The sequence below is a fragment of the Mus caroli genome, unplaced genomic scaffold (assembly GCF_978045245.1).
Source record: "Mus caroli unplaced genomic scaffold, Mus_caroli_1 scaffold_18, whole genome shotgun sequence".
NCBI lineage: Eukaryota > Metazoa > Chordata > Mammalia > Rodentia > Muridae > Mus > Mus caroli.
In genome coordinates, this window is record NW_028227273.1 from 15,240,719 (window position 1) to 15,262,350 (window position 21,632).

General features: G+C 40.2%; 1 protein-coding gene across 13 annotated transcripts in view; it reads right to left on the reverse strand.

Annotated features, from left to right (window-relative positions):
• The window catches only part of Rmdn2 (regulator of microtubule dynamics 2), a 75,521-nt gene that overhangs the window by 34,340 nt on the left and 19,549 nt on the right, over positions 1–21,632 (reverse strand). For all 13 annotated transcript variants that reach the window (XM_021149420.3, XM_029471456.2, XM_029471454.2 and 10 more), the window contains 2 exons: positions 7,035–7,209; positions 5,724–5,826 (listed from right to left, as the gene is read on the reverse strand). In XM_021149420.3, coding sequence (XP_021005079.1) covers positions 5,724–5,826; positions 7,035–7,209 — 278 coding nt within the window. The remainder of the gene's footprint in view (positions 1–5,723; positions 5,827–7,034; positions 7,210–21,632) is intronic.

Sequence of the window (21,632 nt, forward strand, 5' to 3'; positions counted from 1 at the left end):
AATTAAGGTCTAAATGTGATACCCCATCATTTTACCCAACAGGACACACTGACAGACTGGTCTAGTTTAAAACGGCACAGACCGGGGCTTGCTATCCCCTTTGAGGAAGGGCGTCATGCTACCCTGAACGCGTGGAAAGTAGCTCCTTGGAAGACTCCCACGGGAGAATTGACGGCAGCTCAGCCTAGTGTGAAATACACAACCCAGGCCAAGACCTCCGAGCAGGCACGCTCTGCCTGAAAGCAGTTGAAATAAAGTTGAACACCGGGAAGGGAAGAATGTTCAATTAAAAGAGGAAAATGGAAGGAAAACGGGAGGGATAGGTATAGCCACATAAAAGGTAACCTCCAAAGAACAGAGAAGGAGACAAAAACTGATATAAATGTTTTCAAGGGTACGAAGGTACTAAATAAATAAATTCATGCTTTTGATTCCCATGCTTGGGAAACAAAGACAGAGACAGATAGGCTCCTTGTGAGTTTGAGGTTAGTCTGATCTACAGAACGAATCTGAGTCACCCCAGGCTACACAGAGAAAACCTTTCTCAATAAGAAATAATAAATGTCTGTCATTGTAGAGGAGGATATTTGGACTCCATACAATCTTGTTTTGAATTATCACAATGAAAAGGGTTATATACTCAGTGGTAGTGGTGATGTTGCACATTTCTTTGAGAGAGGTCAAAATGGACAAAATGGAGTGGATCTGGATAAAAACAGGGCTGCTAGATTGGGTCCCTCTATACTAAGGATGCCTTCTAACTGTTAGAGAAGAGGTATGTTATGTTGGAGAGAGACTTTGTATTTGTGTTAACATAAAAGGTGGGGAAAGTCTTTGGATTTCATTCAAACTGATAAAAATCAGACTTGAGAGTGGGAGACCTCCTGAAAATCTTGGCTGTAGAAAGGAAGAAGAAAATCAAAAGAACTAAATGAACCAGTAATGTACAAAACTAAGCCCTCTATTGTAACAACTCTGAGACTGACTTCAACTGGAACTTCAGCTTAGCTGGAATAGTGTTAAATCTTGCTGGCTACAGAATTTTCATGACTTATTATTACATACCATCCTTTCAGATGGCATGAATGGAATCTTATCTTACAGTTTGGTCATGTAATCGACTAGTTCAGAAAGAAAGACAGAAGTCTGTCATCTCTCAGATGGAGAGTAGAAGGTCATCTTTGGCTAAACTATGCACCTTGCACATTCCATGAATTGTTGGTACTGAACTATGTATTACTTATGAGGAATTATGTTTTCGGAAAATGACAATGGAGGAAACAGCACTCGTGAGGTCAACCCTGGAGGATGCTGGGACAACTGATCCTGCCCCACATTGTGCGAGACTTGCTTTCTAAACAGCCTCAGGGAGGGCTGCTGACTCCAGAGCACCTTGGTTTGTCCAACCTTACAGACTGATCCAGCCAGGACCTCACTTGGGCCTGAACTTTCTCAGGGCATAGAGATTGGACAACACATGATGCCAGCTACTTTCTTTTGACTTAAACATTTTCCCAATTTCCTTTGCTCCTCCCCACCCACAAAAGAATTCTTTGCCCCAAGTCAGCAGGAAGCAATTTCAGGAGACCATGGTCTGTCCCATTTCCTTAGGATGGGGTGGGCAGTTTTGGCCATTTTATGAGTTTTAGGTATATTGTCATTCAAGGGGATGGTTACAAATAGTTATGGTCCTGGACAAAGGAAACGAAATATAGAGCTTAGACTCAGGGATTTCTGGCTTTCCTTTTCTCTATCCTTCTTTCTTTCTTAGATAAAGGGAAGGGGATTGAGAAGAAAAAGGGGGAAACAGAATTATCATATAGAAATAATAGAATAAAAGGGTAGATTACTGAATCTATTCTTCAACTTAGAGCTATTGCTATTCTCAAGTGAGGTTATTTTTGTTTACATTGATATGGATATGTTCAGATATTGATACAGACTTAAGGTTTTCATTGTTGTAAGTCTTTGTATATTGATACAAAATTTAAGGTTAGTTTTGTTATAACATAAGGTATGTATGCTTCAACTCTTGTATACGTATTATGCCTATGCAATTCATTTAAAAATACAAGGTTTAGTCCCAGTCCTTTTAATAGCTGCTACTGCAAACTGTTAGGGATGATTGAGAAATGCAAGTTGCTGGTCATGTGAGATACAAGTCTGGATTACCACAGAAATATGCATCCTGGGTTGATCAGACAATTAGACAACTAGACGCAGGTATTGTTTCCCTGCCTCTAGTAAGTTGTCATGGCCATGTTGTTTAGGTATGCTATGAATAGATAGATAGTTATCAAAAATCTCAGGGACCAGTAGAATATGGAATTTAAAGATTTTTTATTATTAATTTAAGGCCCCTTTGACATTGAGACATGTCTGAGAGTACCTCACTTTTCATTTTCAAAGATGATGAGCATCGAAGAACCCCCCATATGGAGTCGCTTCAATCACAGCAAAGAAAATTGCCTGAGTTCATCTGCAGACAGAATGCTGTCCAAGAAGGACAGACACAAGGAACTCAACTGCCAAGCTCTTCCAAGACAGGATAAACAGGTCCATCATAATTCCTGCTTCACAAAAGACCTGTCAGATTTTCTGGGCCAGAAGACTGAAGACGATGCTCCAATGTTTTAGAGAATATTGGGGACTGTCCAGGCAGTCAACTGACTCTGTCATTTGTATAACTTTTGGAAGCTGTGACCCTGCACTTCCTACATACTAAAGTAATATTTATTCCTTCTCAGGTCTCTGATGGGGTCGGAGACTAGATAGTCATAGTCTTAATATAAGTTTAAGATGGTTAGGATTTAAGAAGATGTACCAAGTCTAAGAAGATGATTTTAGGATGTTATTACAAATTAGGATAGAAAATGATTTAGATCTAAAACTCTAAACTCACCAAGATAGGAAAGATGATAGAATACTTTATCTAAATTGCCAAATATAAACACAGGCTTTTAAATTTAACTCTTTCCTAATAATTGTCATTATTGTTTTATAACTGTTCCACTCTATGTTGTTTATTGTTATTTAGACAAAAGGGGGTAATGCAGAGGTTTGGTGTGTTGCTATGTATTGTAATGCTAAATTCTGAATCCCAAGGTCTAGCTGCCTCAAGATGATTGAATTCTCTGGTATGCAACCTTTTGTTATGCAAACCTTGCTTGTTAATTTAAAACCAGTAGTTGATAAAGATGACTATAGCTGGGCAGGAGAGGTGGGTGGGGCTTCAGTTCTTGGGATTGGGGTCTGAGGAGAGACCAGAGGAGAGGGAGAAGAGGAGGAAGGAGGAAGGCACCATGGGGCAGGTGGATCAAGAGTGCATGGCCTGTTGGAGCAGGAGCAGCAAAGGTGGAGCATGGCAAGTGAAATCTTGAGGTTACTGACAGAGAAGTAAACAAACTAGCATAAGGGGTTGATATATGCCCAGCTTTGATGCTTAAAGGCTTATTATAAATATAAAGATTTTGTGTGTGTGTGTTTCTTAATTTGGGAACTAAACAATCTAAGGTGAGGTAGAAGCCCCCAAATAATATTTACTGGAGAACTGAACTGTGATGGTTGGTCACTGGTCCTTTATACAGTTATTTCTCTAGTGTGGCACGGTCACACTCACGGGTCCCTTCTTGCATCTCTCCTCACCCTTTCTCGCCACACTTCATTTTAGCACTGTTCCCAGAACACTAACATGTTGAGGTCATTTCTTAAATGTACAAATAAAAGTGATCCTTTTTGCTTTACTTCAGTATTTGAATACACTCCTTCTGTGTGCATGAAAATGGTGCCCTCTTCTTCTCGTGACATGGTAAAGTTTCTTCTTAAGGGTAACTCTCATTTTAACCCCATGCGGCACTCTGGCCGCTAGATCGCCATCCCGTTTTCCTATTTCTCTGTCTCATATATCAACTCATGTTCCAGCTTCATTCTGTCACGGTGACAAATGTCCATGACCGAAAGGGACTGAGAAGGACTCATCATAGACTGTCATTGTCCCCAGTCACAGCAGAAACTCAAGCAGGGACTCAGGTGCAGGCCTGCTTGCCATTCCACACACTCCTTCTAAACAAAGAACTTACCCACAGCCAAGGAAGAGCAGCAGAAACCAAAGCATGGAGGAATGCCACCTGAGGGCTTGTTTGCAGGTCCATGCTTATCTACCTTTCTTCTTCAGTCTGGAACTATCTGCCCAGGGATTGGTCCCACCCACAGTGGGCTGGGCCCTCTTACATCAATTATCAACCAGGACAATCCCCACAGACATGCTCACAGATCTGACCTAGTGAATCCCTCAGCCGAGGTCCCTTCTCAGACAACTCTAAGTTTCATCAGGTTGATAGTTACAGCTGGAAGAACAACGCACTTGAGCTCTCCTTCAATTTAAAAACAGTCTAGAGAATTTTACCTGTGGGAACGGTTATCTCCATAAGATTTCCCTACATGAACCTCTAGCTCCTGCTATCGACTCCTCCTTTTATTTATACAAACTTAACACCCTGTAGTCTGAAAATAACTCCCCATTTCTATTTGTCCCTTTATATATTATTATAGGAATGCATCACCTTCCCAACAAAGTCAGAGGTTTTCCTCCTGTATTTTGTGCTCTTAGTCTCGTCTGCTAACAGAAGACCCAAGAGGAGTGCTCGAGAAAGATACATTACTGCTAGCAAGTGTCAAACACTTTGCACATCAATATGCTCTAACCCCCCCCCCCCCCCAGCAGATATGAATTGAAATCCTTTCAGGCTCTGGTTGAAACTTTCTTTTCCTTGAAATTAATCTCTTTTCTAGAACTCCCCCATGGATAGTGCCTTATAGTTGGCTTGCTACAGAAAACTGCTTTCCAGAAAGGAAATAGTTAGGTGGAGAGGACACTTAGCAAGGGAATCCGGAAGACTCCCGCAGATTCCAATCATTTGTCCTTCATGGAAATAAAGATGCCAGACTAGAGTGGGAGGAGTTCTTACTTGCTATTTCCTTCTTTTTTCTTTTCTTTTTTGGGTGGGGGGTGGTTTGGTATTTTGGGTTTTCGAGACAGAGTTTCTCTGTATAGCCTATACTATCATGGAAAAGTCGGGAAAAGAGAAAGCTTTGGAAGAAAGGACAATAAAACCTGAGGCTCAGAGAGATGGACATGCAGGAGTTTTGACAAGAAAGCATTCTGGCATCCAGTGAAACATAAATACAACAACCAACAGCAATAATTTGACAGTCTCCTTGGTTTTTAATGTGATAGTGGAAAAATTCAAATATATGCAAAATGGCAGTTTAAGGTATTGCCTTTTGGAAATCCCTGACAATCGAGAGGTTATTTTTAATGTGTTCCTGGCCTACCATGCCATAGGAAGTGAGTTGTGAGTGTAACTGATAGTACAGCTGGAGGCCACAACACTCCGTGGCTTATAGTTGCACCTCAAATGCTAGCACAGGTGTTTTAGCTTCCTGTGACATCATAAACTCAAAAACTGAAATCAGGGCTTTGTTTTGTTTTGTTTCTCCAGTTCCCTGCTTTAATATCATTAGCTCAGTTGCTTTAAAGGAACATACACTTTAGTCCCAGAAGACCATTTTGTTCTGAGGCTGTGTACAGTTTTTCATTATCAGAGTATATTGAAATGGATTGAGTCTTTAACTTAGACAATTTTGCTTGAATTAAACCCACTGATGGCTTATTGTGGAAAACAATGCCACCTGAGAACACCCAGTGCTGACGAATTACTTACCAACATTAGCATAATGCTTCTTTTCTTGTGTACTTGTAGATAGGTCATACATGTCTCCATAGGCTCGGGCCAGGCGCCACAGAAACTCTGTTTCTTCACTAAACTGGAAAGATAGCATTGCACACTAGATTAATGCAGTCATTTGTCCAGAATGACCATAATTGCTTTCATTGTACCTTAAAAAAATTTAGGCAAGTAAAATGGTATTTATAGATGACTGAATTTATACTATAGATATTTAACATTTTAAATCCAAATATTTATGGCTAAGAAATATGACCAAATATAGTGTTACATTTGGATCTTAAATCATTTAATATTATACAGATATAATTACATATTCCCCCTGGACCAGGTATCCTCTCCTATTATCCTTTGTAAGTTATCTACTATCAGCATAATAAAAAGCTTACTGAGCATTAACTAGTGTCTGTAAATTGAAGTACATTATAATTTTTACCTAAATGATTCAATTATAATTGTAGATACTTTAAACGTTTTAAAAACTTTTATTGACAGATAATCCTTGCATATCTTCATAGGCTATAGTCTGATTTTTAGGATATCTGTATATTATGTGTTGATCAGTTTGGGTTCACAGGTTTTACACAGTGTATCGAAGTTGCTAAACCTTCTTTTGGCCAAGGTTAGGTTTATATTGCTCATGGGCAAAAAAGAGACTTTATATCTCCTCGAGCTCTCATGAGCCCTTATATCCTTTCTTTCAGTTGTGATGGTGAGACTAACGAACTCAAGTCCAATATTAAACACTGCAGAATGACTACTGATAGAAATAGCTTTAGATACCAATACTACATTGAAAGCAACACAGGAAACGTAGCCTGGCGTGGTGGCACATGCCTTTAATCCCAGCACCCGGGAGACAGAGGAGGATGGAACTCTGTGGGCCAGCTGGTCCACAGATCGGGTCCTAGGACAGCCAGGGACACATAAGAGAAATCCTGTCTTAAAAAACAAAAACAAAAGAAAACCTAAAAAGCTTTTTATTCTTTCCAGAGAAAACATTATGCTTAGGTATAATGTTTTATTCTTCATGTTACAAAACACACATTAAATATCCAAGTTAACAAAATCAGAGTAAATCTGTATCAGGTTGGTTTCTATTTTTGGGACCTTAGATAAACCCGATTAACTCAAATGTAATTTTAATCAGTTATTCATTTTATAAAAGTGCATCCTTATTTTCTCCCTGTGAATTGCAACACAGTGCTGTAGTTTCAGTAAGAGCAGGGTAGTACTTTAATAAAAATTTCAAACTGTGTGAACATACCGCTGCCACACAGCTCTTACCTTCTCCTTGTGGTCGCAGAGTAGCTCAAAACTCTCCATTTTGTGAGACTCATTCATCCGCAAATGGTCTGCCTTCTGAAGGAGGACATCCAACTTTAGCTCCTCTATGTGTGTGTTAAGAGCCTTGGGGAACGGGAAGTTCTGTTCCTCTGTGTCAGTGTTAGCTGTAATATACCTAAGATGGCAGAAACAACCACCAACTCCCTTTAGACTTACACATAGTGACCAGAGCAATCCTTTGAAAATTCAAGTCGAATTATTCCACTCTGTGCTAGAAAATGTCACAGCACCCATTGTTATACCTTGTAAGCAGTCAGCTCTTGGCCTTTCAAGAGCTGACTGCTTACAAGGACTTGGGCGGTTACAAGCACATGCCAACCCTAATAGTTCTGTGACTTAATTTCTGACCAATCTTCTCAGTCACCGGCCCCGTCAGCCTCAAGGCGTTTAGCTGCTCTCTCTCTGATAGAATGTTCTTTCCCCTAGACGTAACCTCTACTCTTGGCTAACATCTGCAGCAATGCATCTTTCTTCGTGTGGCCCACCCAGATCTTTCTACCCAATTCTACAATCCTAAATCTTTCTTCCTTTCCTTGTTCTGCGTACATTTTTTCCCCTCGAAGCACATATTCTCTTTAACATGCAATTAATAATAACCACACTGCATGTGGTTCGTCAGCTACGTTTTCAGAATCAGCTCCACTAGAATGCATGCTTCTTAGTGGTACGTACAGTTCACTAACAGAAGAACTAAGTAGCCAGAGTACATTCATTAGATGCTGTTATAGATCACAGCAAGCTGCAGGAACTCAGCAGGCACTCAAAAATGTGTATGTGTATATTAGCACATGTTCAGGTATTCTTCTATAGTTGAACATGATGTTCTAACTTGTGTGTGTGTGTGTGTGTGTGTGTGTGTGTGGTGTATGTGTACATGTGCATGTGCACATGTACAATGGGGTGCACATGAATGGTATGTGGAGGCCAGACGCTGACACCATGAATTTCCCTTAGTCACTCTCCACCTTGTTTTTTGAGACAGTGTGGATTATTTCACACGAAGCTCACCTAGTAGCTACACTGGCTGTACAGAGGGTGCCTGAGACCTACCTGCCTCCAGTCCCTCAGAGCTGGGATTACAGATGGCTGTGCTAGCATTTACACTGGGTGCTGGGGATCTGAACTCATGTTAGTGTGGCAAGCAGTTTTCTGACTGAGCCATTTTTTGTTGCTCCCACTGCTTTAGTTTTTAAAAATTAATCCTACCCATGTATGCTGGCTACTTTTATGTTAACTTGACAAGCCAGAGTCATTTGAGGAGGGGACATCAGTTGAGAAATAGTCCCTCCAGAATGGCCTGTGAATTGTTCTCTCGATGACGATAGACATGGGAAGGCCAAGCTCATTGTGGGTGTTGGTGCCATCCCTGGGCTGGTCATCCTGGATGGTATTGTAAAGCAGGCTGAGCAAGCCATGGAGCTAGTAAGCTAGTAAGCAGCACTTAACTGGCTTCTGCATCAGCTCTCGATTCCAGGTTCCTCCTCTGACTTCCTTTGATGACAGACTGTGAGACGGAAGTGGAAGCCAAAATAAACTCTTTCCAAGTTGTCTATGGGTATGGTGTTTTATCACAGCAATAAAAACTTTAAGACAGAAATTGGTACCAGAGAGCGGACTATTTCTGTGACAGACCTGAACATGTGTTTTGGGGGAGACAATGGGAGGACTTTGGAACTTTGGGCTAGGAAAGGTTGAAAGATGGTGAAAGCAGTAACGTGGCACAAGGATGTAACAAGGAGACTGTGGACTCAGGGGTATCTAGGAATGAGGGCAGTGGGCAGAGGAATAAAACAGAATGTTTAAGCCTCCAAGAAGACTTTCAGAAAAATGAAAGCTGAGTGTATGGTAAGAAGTGGAAAACCTGCAAGTCCATAAGCACATAGACCTGTAAGAAATCCATGCTCCAGAAGACTTGAAAAGACCCCAAACTTTAGCTGACCACTGAGGGTCTTCTGAAACACGGAGCCAGTTCACAGACATGGATGCTCTTTCAACTTCTCAATCTTCAACAAAACCCGTGAGCATATAAGGAGATGGTGACAAGTAGTTAATTTAAAGGAAAAGAACACATTTCCAAACACAGGAGCTAAAGCTTGGATTTTAAGACAATAGCCTTAAATTTAATCAAAGAGCTAAGGGAAGAATGAAAGAATAAAAAGGACAAAAGAAGAAAAATCACACAAGAAACAAATAGTTAATTTAAAGGAAAAGAACACATCTCCAAACACAGGAGCTAAAGCTTGGATTTTAAGACAATAGCCTTAAATTTAATCAAAGAGCTAAGGGAAGAATGAAAGAATAAAAAGGACAAAAGAAGAAAAATCACACAAGAAACAAACTGAGTGTCCACAAAGAAATGCACATTAGGAAAAAGAACCAAACACAGGTTGTGGGGCTGAGACTGTGATAGAGGAACTGAAATCTGCTGGAAGGGAGCAACAGGCAAACCTGAAGATGTTTACTTTGAAACTGTTGTGAGGAATAAAAAGAATAAAGAATGAATGAAAATAGACAAAATCCGAAGGGCGTGGGAGACGCCATTATGTTGACCAAATACAGATGACGAGGGCACTGGGAGAAGACAAGAGAGGACAGTGGGGTTACTTGAAAAGATCATGCCAAAACTTTAGATCTGAAGGACAAGTTCAGATCAGATCAGAAAGCTCAGTTGACTCCATGTAGAATAAACCCAAAGCGAGCCACCCAGGCACCTTACACTTAAGCTGCCGATAGACAGAATGAGCAATTCTCTATGTCATATGAGGGGAAAACAGGACAGCTGAAACAATCCTGAACAATAAAAGACGTTCTTGACGGGATCACCATCCCCGACCTCAAGCTGTACTACAGAGCAATAGTGATAAAAATTGCATGGTATTGGTATAGGAGCACACAGGTTGATCAATGGAATTGAACTGATGACCCTGAAATAAACCCACACAACTATGGACATATGATTTTTGACAAAGAAGTTAAAATCATTCAATAGGAAAAAAAGAAAGCACTTTCAACAAATGGTGCTGGTCTAACTGGATGGATGTCAGCATGGAGAAGAGCACAAACATATCCTTATCCCTCACCCTGCACAACACTCAAGTTCAAGTGGATCAAAGACTTCGACATAAAATTTGATACACTAGATCTAATAGAATAGAAAGTGGGGAGCACCTTGAACTCATTGGTACAGGAGACATTTTCCTGAACAGAACACCAGTAGCTTAGGCTCTAAGATCAACAATTGATAAATGGGACCTCATGAAACTGAAAAGCTTCTGTAAGGCAAATGACACTATCAATAGGATAAAAGACCAGCCTACATACTAGAAAAGGATCTTCACCAACCCTACATCTGTCAGAGGACTAATATCCAAAATTTACAATGAACTCAAGAAGTTGGACACCAACTACCCAACTAACCCAATTAAAACATTGGGTACAGAGCTAAACAGAGAATACTCAACAGAGGAATCTCAGATGGCCGAGAAGATCTTAAAGAAATGTTCAACATCTTTAGTTATCAGGGAAATGAAAATTAAAATGACCCTGAGATTTCACCTCACACCATCAGAATGGCTAATATCAGAAACTCAAGCAATAGCCCACGCTGGTGAGGATGTGGAGCGAGGGGAACACCCCCCTCTATTGCTGATGGGACTGCAAACTTAGACAACCACTCTGGAAATCAATTTGGCAGTTTCTCAGAAAACTAGGAATAGCTCTATCTCAAGACCCAACTATACCACTACTGGGCATATACCCAAAAGATGCCCCACTATACCACAAGGACACACACTCAACTATGTTCCTAACAGCTTTATTTATAAGAAACTGGAAACAACCCTCAACTGAAGAATGGAGAAAGAAAATGTGGTATATCTACACAATGTATTCAACTATTAAAAACAAAGACATCATGAAATTTGCAGGCAAATGGATGAAACGAGAATATTATCCTGAGTGAGGTGAGCCAGAAAGACAGGTATGGTTTGTACTCATTTCTATGTTATATTAGACATAAAGTACAGGATAACCATGGTACAATCCACAAAGAAACTGGGTAATAAGGAGGTCTCAAGAGAGGATGCACCAATCTCACTCAGAAGGGGAAACTAAATAGTCACTGGAAGTGGATGGGAAGAGGAAACCAAGCTGGAGAGGGGCTGAAGAGAGGAACAGGGAAAGAGATCAGGTGTGTGCTTAACGGGGGAGTGGTGGTGAGAGAGGCCTGGGAGTGAGAATGGAAATTGGGGAGGGGATAACTCTGGTGACTAGCTGGAGGCCCAGGATGGGAGAGGATATGGAGTGTCTATGGTGGGGCCCTCTAGCTTAGATTCCTACCAGTGGGGGATATAAAGACTGAAATGGCCAAGCAGGATTTCCAGAGGAGGGAGGGGGACATCAATCTACTCACAAAACCTTCAACCCAAAAGTTGTCATGCCTTCAAGATGTGCAGGGATAAAAACAGAGCAGACTGAAGGAACAACCAACTAATGGCTGGCCCAACTTGGGACCCATTCCATGTGAAAGAGCCAACCCCTAACACTACTAATGATACTCTGCTATACTTGCAGACAGGAACCTAGCATAACGGTCTCCTGAAAGGTTTCACTCAGAAGCAGATGCAGAGAATCACAGTCAAACACCAGGCAGAGATCAGAGTTTTGTGAAAGACGGGGGGTTAGAGTGAGCCAAGTCTGAGGGGTCAAGGACACCACAAGAAGATCCAACGAGTCAACTAACCTGGGACCATGGGGGCTCACAGAGCCCGGGCCACCAACCAGGGAGCACAATGGAGCTGGACCTAGATTCCCTGCATATCTGCAGCAAATGAGCACCTTGGTGCTCGTGTGTTTCCCTTAACAAGTGGATCTGGGGTTAAGTCTCTGTTCCCTGACTTTGGATCTCTTTCCCTCCTACTTGGACTGCCTGGTTGGGCCTCAGTTGGAGAGGCTGTGCCTACACCTGCTGGGCCTAGAAGCTTTAGGGTGCTGTGGTACCCAAAGAGGCTCTCCTCCTCTGAGGAGAAGAGAGGAGAGGGTAATGGGGGCAGGGATTTGTGAGGGTGGGACTGAGAAGAGAGGAGGGAGGGGGCTATGATTGTGATGTAAAGTGATTTTAAAAGAAAGAAAGAAAGAAAGAAAGAAAGAAAGAAAGAAAGAAAGAAAGAAAGAAAGAAAGAAAGAGAAAGGAAGTGGCAAAAGGGGGCTGGTCAGATGGCTCAGCAGTTAAGAGCACTGAATGCTCTTCTAGCAATCCTGAGTTCAAATCCCAGCAACTACATGGTAGCTCACAACCATCCGTAATGAGATCTGATGCCCTCTTCTGATGTGTCGGAAGACAGCTACAGTGTACTTACATACAACAATAAATAAATCTTCCAGCCTGAGTGAGCAGGGCCCGAGCAAGCAGAGGTCCTGAGTTCAATTCCCATCAACCACATGATGGCTCACAACCATCTGTACAGCTATAGTGTACTCAAATACATTAAATCAATCAATCAATCAATCAATCAATCAATCAATCTTTTTTTTTTAAAAAATAAAGGAAGTGTCAAAAGAAGCTCAGCACATGTCACGGGCTGTCACCTTTAGCAGACTTCGCAGCAGAAGCCTTGTTGACCAGTCAGCACCGAGGTGATGCATTTTAATACCATAAGAAAGAAAGGAATAACAACATAATTCTCCAACCAGCAAAAATGGCCCTTCAAAAGTAACGGAGAAATGAAATACTTACAGAAAAAAAAAAAGCCAAGTTTAATATTGCTCTACAAGAAACCCTAAAAGGCGTCCTTTAGACTGCTTTCACACAAATAATCTGAAGCAAACGAAGTGTAAGTTTCTCAGGCTGGGGGTGTGGTTCAGTTGGTCCACTGGTTGCCTTCCTCTCATGGAGCCCTGGGTTCAGTTTCCTGTCCCATGTAAACTGGGTGTGGCAACACATCCCTGTAATGCAGTGGAGGCAGAGGCAGGAAGATCCTAGATGACACAGCTCAAGCTCATACCTGACAGTCTAGGCTACAGAGGACTGCCTCAAAACAACAACAACTACAACATGAAAGAATGTTAAGTTCTTTTAGTAAAGGTAAATACATAAATAAATACTAAACCTAGTATTATCAAAATTCTGTCTTGAAACTCTACTTATAATTCAGGATTTTTAAAAAGTATAAAATTATAAAAATATATTAATGCTATATAGTACACGTGTAAATTGTGACAACAACATAAAACAGGGGAGTTAAAAAGGAATAGAATATTTTGCAGGTAGTTGAAATTTAGACCAGTTGAAAATCAATTGTTGCATCTTTTTTGTTTTTATTGGAAACCACAAAGGACCTTCCAAAGAATCTATTGAAAAAGAAATAAGAACATATCACAAAACATACAATTTTAACACAAAGAAAAGAATTAATTGAAGAAATGAGTGGCAAAAGATACTATAACACACAGAGAAAAATAATAAAATAGCACCAATAAGTTCTTTCCTATTTGTAATTATTGTACCAAAACTAACTAAGTAACTAACTAACTATATGTACATATATATATGTAAAATAGATTTTAAAAATTCAAGATCCAATTATATGATGTTTACAAAACTCTAAAGATAAAACAGGTTAAAGGTCAAAGATGGAGAAAGATACTCTATGTAAATGGTGACTAAAATAGGCTAAAAGTAACTTCACTAATAGATGTAAAGACAAAATCTGTGACACATGCCAAACAACACTGGGGCTGGGTTATTTGACTCTGCATTTTGATTAGTTATGGTTTTTTATGATGGCCTCCATCTGTGACAAGATGATTCCTTCATGAGGGGTGAGGCTTATACCTATCTGTGGGTATAAGAGCACATACTTAGAGTGTAGTTAGGGGTTACACTGGCTTAGTAAAGTGATGGTGGTAGGTTCGTCTCCAAGAGAAGCTCTAAGACCCATGACTTCACTAGCCCTGGGTAGTTGGAATGGTTTGCAACATTAGGCATGGTCTCCCTTTTGTTGAATAGAACTTAATTCTAATTAGAGAGCTGTTGGTTTCCAGGAAGATATGAGTGCTACTACTGCCCAATGGATACATCTATGAAACAACTCTCGTATATAAGCCGAGGGAATGTTGCAGAAGGACTGAAAAGACTGGGAGAGCCAGAGGACTAGGGAATTTGCTGTACCTATAAGGTCTCACCAACATGACTATAACATAAGCTAGCCAAGGACAACAACGGACAAAGTTGATGGGGAAAGACCATGAGGCCTCAGCCCTACACAAAGAACCACAGGCAACTAAGGAATGCTGAGCTGAGAGGGGGACACATAGTCATGCCTAGGGATTATTGAACACCAAATGGTCACTCCTGAAACATACATGCAAGTAACACTATATGGACTTAGGTTATATTTAGGAATAGATGCATGTATATGAATATGTACATACATACACATATATGCATATGACAACAATTAATGAAAAAAGAGGCCATGAATTTGAAGGAATGCAAGGAGAAATATATAGAAGGATATGGTGGGAGGCATGGGAAGGGGGAATTATGTAACCACATTATAATCTCAAAAATACATAATTTAAAAAGATAGCAATATATAGGAAAATGATCAATTTATTAAGAATAAATAACAATAATAAGGATCTATGCACCAGACATCACGGCCTCTGAATATATAAAGCAAATTTGACAGAATTGAAGGGGAAAGTAACAGACCAGTCGTCAAAAGAATGTCAGTGTCCTCCAGAGTCTCTTCTTGTAGCTCTAGCTACTGAAACCAGAGCACCACACACGTCATGCAAATGCTCTGCCATCAAGCTACATGCCCAGCCTTCATGTCCTACTTTTAGTAATGAATGAAACAGCAGCATCTCTGGAGGAAACCTGATTGGAAAATGATGGATACATGACTGTCGACCACGAGCCAAATAAGGCTCTACAATAACAGACTACACGCTTCTCGGGATACACATTCCTAAGACAGATCATAAGTTACACCACAAAATAGGTCTCAATGAATTTGGAAATATTGGCAATGTATAAATTATCTTTTCTGTCTCTTGGGATTCGTACAACTGTGTCACCATCATACCTGCAACAGCCCCTCTTTCTGACCACAGTAGGATGAAATCAGAAAGAAGACTGAAAATCCAAGGGTATTTAGGAATTTAACATTATGTTCTTTGTGTAGGTGGGGCAGGGTGTATTCACGGTATCCAGGTGCATATGTGTATGTGCATACATGTATATCCAGGTGCATGTGTGCATGTACAAAATATATATTCAGGTGCATGTATGTACGTACATACATATGTATCTGGGTCATGTGTAATATATACATATATGTGGAGGCCAAAAGACAGACTTGGATGTCATTCCTCAGGATTTTTTAGTTTATTCATTATAGCTATTATGTATGTGTATATGTGGTACCCTTACACCACAGCATGGTGAGGAGGTCAGAGGAAAGCGCTGTGGAGCTCAGACTCAGGGTGATTAAGCTTGTGACATGAGCTTTTACCCACGGAGTCACCTTGCTGGCGTACCTTGTTGTGTTGAGAGAGGTCTCCACTGTTACTTAGGGCTCACTGATTAGAATAGGCCAATGCCTAGCAAGCTCCCAAGGAACTGTTTGTCCCTGCTTCGCCAGTGCCGGGATTACAAGTGTGGGCTCACCACAAGCTTCTCACATGGGTGCTGGGCCCTCAGGTTAGTGTGGCAAGCACTTTACTAACTGAGCTATCTCCTCATTCCATATCAGACAACCAGTAGGCCAAATGTGAAACCATAAGGGCCACTACAAGACGTCAAGTTAAATGCAAACGAAAGCACACAAAATCCCACGAACACAGCAGAGATAAGAGGAGATTTATAGCTACAAATTCTTACATTATTAAAGAAGGTCCGAAAAACAATCTAAATGTACACCATGAGAAATTAGAACAAACTCAACTCACAAAAAACTCCAAAACCCAAAAACCAAGAGCAAACAAACACCCAATAGGGATTAGAATGGAAATAAACAAGAGAGACTAGAAGAAAAATTTCAACAGAAAAAGAATGTGTTCTTTAGAAAGATCAGCAAAATTTGTAAGTCTTTGACTGACAGAAAACAAAAGGGAAATTCAACTAAAATGAAATAGATGTTACTTCTGGTGTTATAGGAATAGGATTGTAAGCAGAATTGATGTGAACACAGTAAATAACAAAGATGAAGTGGGCACATTTCTCAAAACTCACAAATATTAGACTGAATCAGGAAAACATAGAAAATTTATGAAATGGGAAAATTTCTCAAAACATGCAAGTGCTAGACTGAATCAGGAAGACACAGAAACTCTTAACATTTAAACCAAGCAAGGAGATTGTGAATTAGCAATCAGAATTCCCAGCAAGTCTAAAGGCTAGGGCCAGATGGCTTCCGCGAATGCTACCAAATTCTTTGTTTTGTTTGAGACATGGTCTCACTGTGCATCCCCAGTTGATCTGAAACTCACTACATAGTCCAGGCTGGCCTTAATAAAATCTCTACCTCCTGAGTTATGGTATTAAAAGCATGTTTAACCAGGCCCAGCTATACCACACACTTAAAATAGAATTAAGAGAAGTATTCTTGAACCCTCCCCACTGCCCCAACAATTGAAGTGAGCAAAACAACTCAGATGTAGTCTATGAGATCAGCATTGCTCTGATAGAAACATCAGACAAAGATACTACCAGAAATGAAAACTATAGACCATTATCATCTCTGATGAATATTTAGGCAAACATTTTCAAGTACCAGCAAACAGGATTTAACTACATATTACAAAAGACTATAGCCCATGACAGAGTAGCCCATTATTATCTTGGATGCTAGGATAACTTAATACATGGAAATAAAACAGCATAATATATACTATAGCAATAGAATGCAAATAAAAAACAGTATCATTTTCAAAGTATCATTTTCATTTGCAAAGAAAAAAGTACTTGGCAAAATTTAGTGTTTTATGATAAAAGTAGAAGAAAATTGCTTCAATGTACCAAAGGCTACATATGAGAAGCACAATGGTAACATGCCCAGTGGTGAAAGATGGAGAGCTTTTCCTGTAGACCAGTTAGTGAGGATGAAACGGCCTGCTTTCACAAGGTCAGTTCAATATACCACGTAAAGTCCTACCCAGAGCAACTAGGCAACAAGAAGAAATAAAAGCGATTCAAATGGAAATGGAAGAAGAAAAGTTATCTTCTTTTCACAGCTAATATGATTTATATGTAGGGAACAAACAAAACCCAAATATTTTACACACACACACACACACACACACACACACACACACACACGCAAGCATGTAACACATGCACATACACTCATGCACACACATATCATAATATACATATACACACATGCACACATGTACATATACATACATGCTCACACACATGCACACATGTGTATACAAGGGCACATACATACACATAGGCATACACACACACACACGCACACACACACACTATAGTCTCTAACAAACGCATGCAGCAAAGCTGAAGATATAACAGACAAGACTCAGCTGTCCTATGCATTGGTAATGATCTACATAAAAGGTAAACAATAAAAACTGATTCTATTTCTAATAGCATCTCAAAGAATAAAATTAAGATTAATTTAGGCAGTTTAATGACTTCCGTCCTAAGAGTTTGACCTGCTCTGTTTCTGACTTGGGTTTGTCCTGTCCTTCTTAGGGAACGTCACTCATCGGAAGTCATCACATTGATGTTGAACTTAGTGTCAACACCTGATTTGCACCATGATCCCAAACTCCTACTCAAGTGATCCTCCTGCCTCAGTTTCCCAAATAGGTGGAATTATAGGCATGAACTACTGTGCTTGGTGATATGTATCCTTATAACATATTGTTGAAAGAGTATAAAAAAACGAAAAGAAATTCCTCATGTTTATAGGTTTAATATTAAGATGCCAGAACTACTCCAAAATAGTCTATTGATTCAATGCGATCCACCTCAAAATATCAATAATAGTCTGGTAGAATATAGAAATCTATCCTGAAATTCATTTGAAATCTCAAGGAACACCTGGTGGCCAAAACAATCTTGAAAAAAAAATGAATGATGTTGGAGATCTCACATTTCTCATTTCAAATTTACCACAAGACAATAGAATCAAAGCACTGTGATATAAGCATAAAAGCACACTTCTCACACCAGCAGAACAGAACAGAGACCAGGAGGAAACACACACATCAAGTATATGGTCAAGGGTCCAAGTCTATGTTACTTTTAATCCTTTTAAAATAAAGCCACTGATTATAATGAACTCAAATAAAACCATCCCAGAACTAGGATGAGACAGCCACTTCAGCACAGTTCCCTTGGCTTGACTCTGTCTCTCAGTGGCTCCTACACAGCTGAAGAGCTGTGCTGAAGCCATGGAGAATCCCATACTGCCTTGCACTTTACTATCAACTGTATTTGTATGCAGCTATCCAGCACACGCACGTACACACACACACACACACACACACACACACACACACACACACAAACACACAGAAAAGAAAAAGAAAAAAGAAAAAGAATCACGACACCATGACCTAGCTGAAACTAGGAAACAATCAGTTTTATATCCTCTTGAGTGATCATTTGTTGTACCTGAATTTTGTCCTTCCTCATCACCTAATTTCTTATTTAAAGAGTGCTCAGCATCCTTAGCCATCCAAGAAATGCAAATTAAAGTTGCTTTCAGATACTATTCCACCCCAGTCAAAGTGGCTGTCATCAAGAAACCTGAATGAAGTCTGGAGAGGATATGGGACAGAGGAGTTTATTCATTGCTGGTGAAGCACAAATTCATACCGACATTAGGCAAATCAGTTTGAAGTTTCCTCAAATTAAAGTTAGATCTACTGTATAACACAGCTACTCTATGACTAGGCATATACCAAGACCATAATGATGAAGAAGAAACAGTAGCCTTCACAAGTAATGTTGGGAAAACTGTATTTCTGCATGCAAAAGCATCAGTTTCGATAACATGTCCTTTGGTGCTAGAGCGAGGACCAGCAGTTAGGACAATCAGCTTGCTCTAAAACCGTGAGATCCAGAGTCAGTACCCATGTAACTTGCTAGGTTTCATACACAAAGAAATTGGTAAACACATCTTTAAAATATTGTATCCTGAGATCCTTAATCAGCATCATAGCCAAAAAAATACCACCAAAACATGCCAAGACCTAACTGCAAAACTAAGCTATACAACCCTTAGGAGGAAACATGAGACAACATCCTCATGTCAGTGAATTAATAATTTCTTGGATACAATACCCAATGGATAGGTAATGAAAGGCAAATATTAAAGTCGATGACTAGGTCAGGATTATACCAAATATAAACCTTCTGTCTATAAAGAACACAACTAGAAAGTAAGAATTCAGCCCAGACATGTGGAGGAAATATTTGCAACTGATATCTCTGATAGGGGGTTACTACCCTAATACATAAGGTTGCCCTAAAAGAGCAACAACAACAAAATGGATAATCTGATTTTTTTTAAAGAGCAAGGGATGTGAATAAATTTTCTCCAAAGGAAGTCACATCAAAAGATGATCAAACTGAAATGAAATATCACTTTACAATTAAAATAAAACAGGACAAATAGATGCTGATAAATTAAGGAAATAAAGAAATCCCGTGCCTTTCTGGTATGAAATATGCAAAATTAGTGCAGCTATTGCAGAAAACACTAAGATAGTTCCTTTAAAAAAAATTAAAAATCAGGTTACACTAGGATCTAGACATTTTGGTAGAGACTCTAAAACAGTGTAAAGTAAGGTCTTGTCACATGCCCTCATCCTCTGGCAGAGAAATCATTCCGGGACTGAGCTGGGAGCTTCTTCCGGCCTGGCTGAGCTGGGAGCTCAGCTTCCGGCCTGGCTGAGCTGGGAGCTCAGCTTCCGGCCTGGCTACCCCTCAGATTGCTGGGAAGTGCAGATGCAGGGAGACGAGTGCTACTCGGAATTTTACTCTGCTATGCACTCTTCAGTGCAATAATGACGACTGTCCAGGCAAGATAGACCCACTAGTGTAATAATGACAGCAAATCTGTGAGGAGGGTAATCAACCTGTTCTCTAACATAGGAGGGAATTCACATCCGGTACTATAAAGCCAGCTAAGAGCCTATGGCTGGGGAAATCGCAGTCCTTAGTCTACCGTTGCCATATTGCTACCTGGACATGACACGGCTGCCCAACTACCCTCTGAATAGCCATGCTTATGGGCAGTAACTTCAGAGACCCACAGCTGATCCTGTGTTGAGAATAACTGACTGCTGACTGCTCACTAATAAGTGGGGTGACTATATTACATTCTGAAAGTTCTGGAAATATCACAAAAGGGGTGGGGAGAATGTAAGAGCTGGAGAGCGGTCTGTATGGGGTGGAATGCTGACTAGCAGGCTTAGCAGGCTGTTGTACTCTCGAATGTACAGAAGCTACACAAGACCTATACTAGCCCCATGCCTGTACTGTAGGCCTGCCAATATCTTGTCCCAGAGTAGGAAAAGTTCTTGAGGCCCCTTTCGTCTCTGAGGATTTATATATTGTCAGTATTTCCTTCAGTGGGATAGCCACAGGTAACGTATCCATGCTCCTGGAAGGAGATCTTCCTATACTAACCATAACAAAACCCATTGAGTCATTGGAATAAAAAGACATGAAATAGACTTGGGGAGTCAGTTGAGAAAAAGGGACCAGAGAGATGAGGGGGAAACGAGAAGGTGAGGGTATAGGACTGAAATGCTTCGTGTACATGCATAAAAATGTCTCAATGAAACCCATTGTTCTGTATAACTGATACATGCTAATGAGATACTGAAAAGTAGTGTCTCCAAGAGGCACTCACGCCCATGCTCATAGTAGGATTATTCACGAGTTCAAACTGAGAAGAAATCAAAGTTCTCCACTGACAGATGAATGGCTAGGTGAGATGCGACTCACACAGAAAATGGGATGCTCTTTAGCCTTATAAAATGAGAAATGCTTTGATATATGCTACACAAACCTTTGGCAACATAATTCTAAGTGAAGTGAGACAGTTGGAAAAGACAAATACTAACAATTCGACTTATACGCGCCAGTCAAAATCATAGAAGGTAAAAGGCCAGTAGTCAGGGAAATGGGGAAGAAAGGAGCTCGAGAGTTATTCCTTACTGGGGATCGAGCTTCAGTTTTCCTATCTGGAGAGCGCTGTAGGGCTGAGGTGGTGTCAGTGTGGGTACTTAATGTTTCTGAACTACGCACCTCAAAATGCTTACAATGGTACCTTTAATGTTCTTCGCAAGTAATGAATTTAAAATTAAAAAGAATTTTATTCTGTTAAGATGAATGGAAAGCCTTGCATGTAAAAATAACATTAGAGCCTAATGGTGGGAATTAGGGTTTCATTTGAATATGATAAATAACTGAAAATAACGTAACTACTCTTTTAAGAACATAGTCTAAAGTGGTTTTTGGTTGCTTACATTTGCTATCTTTCTACTCAT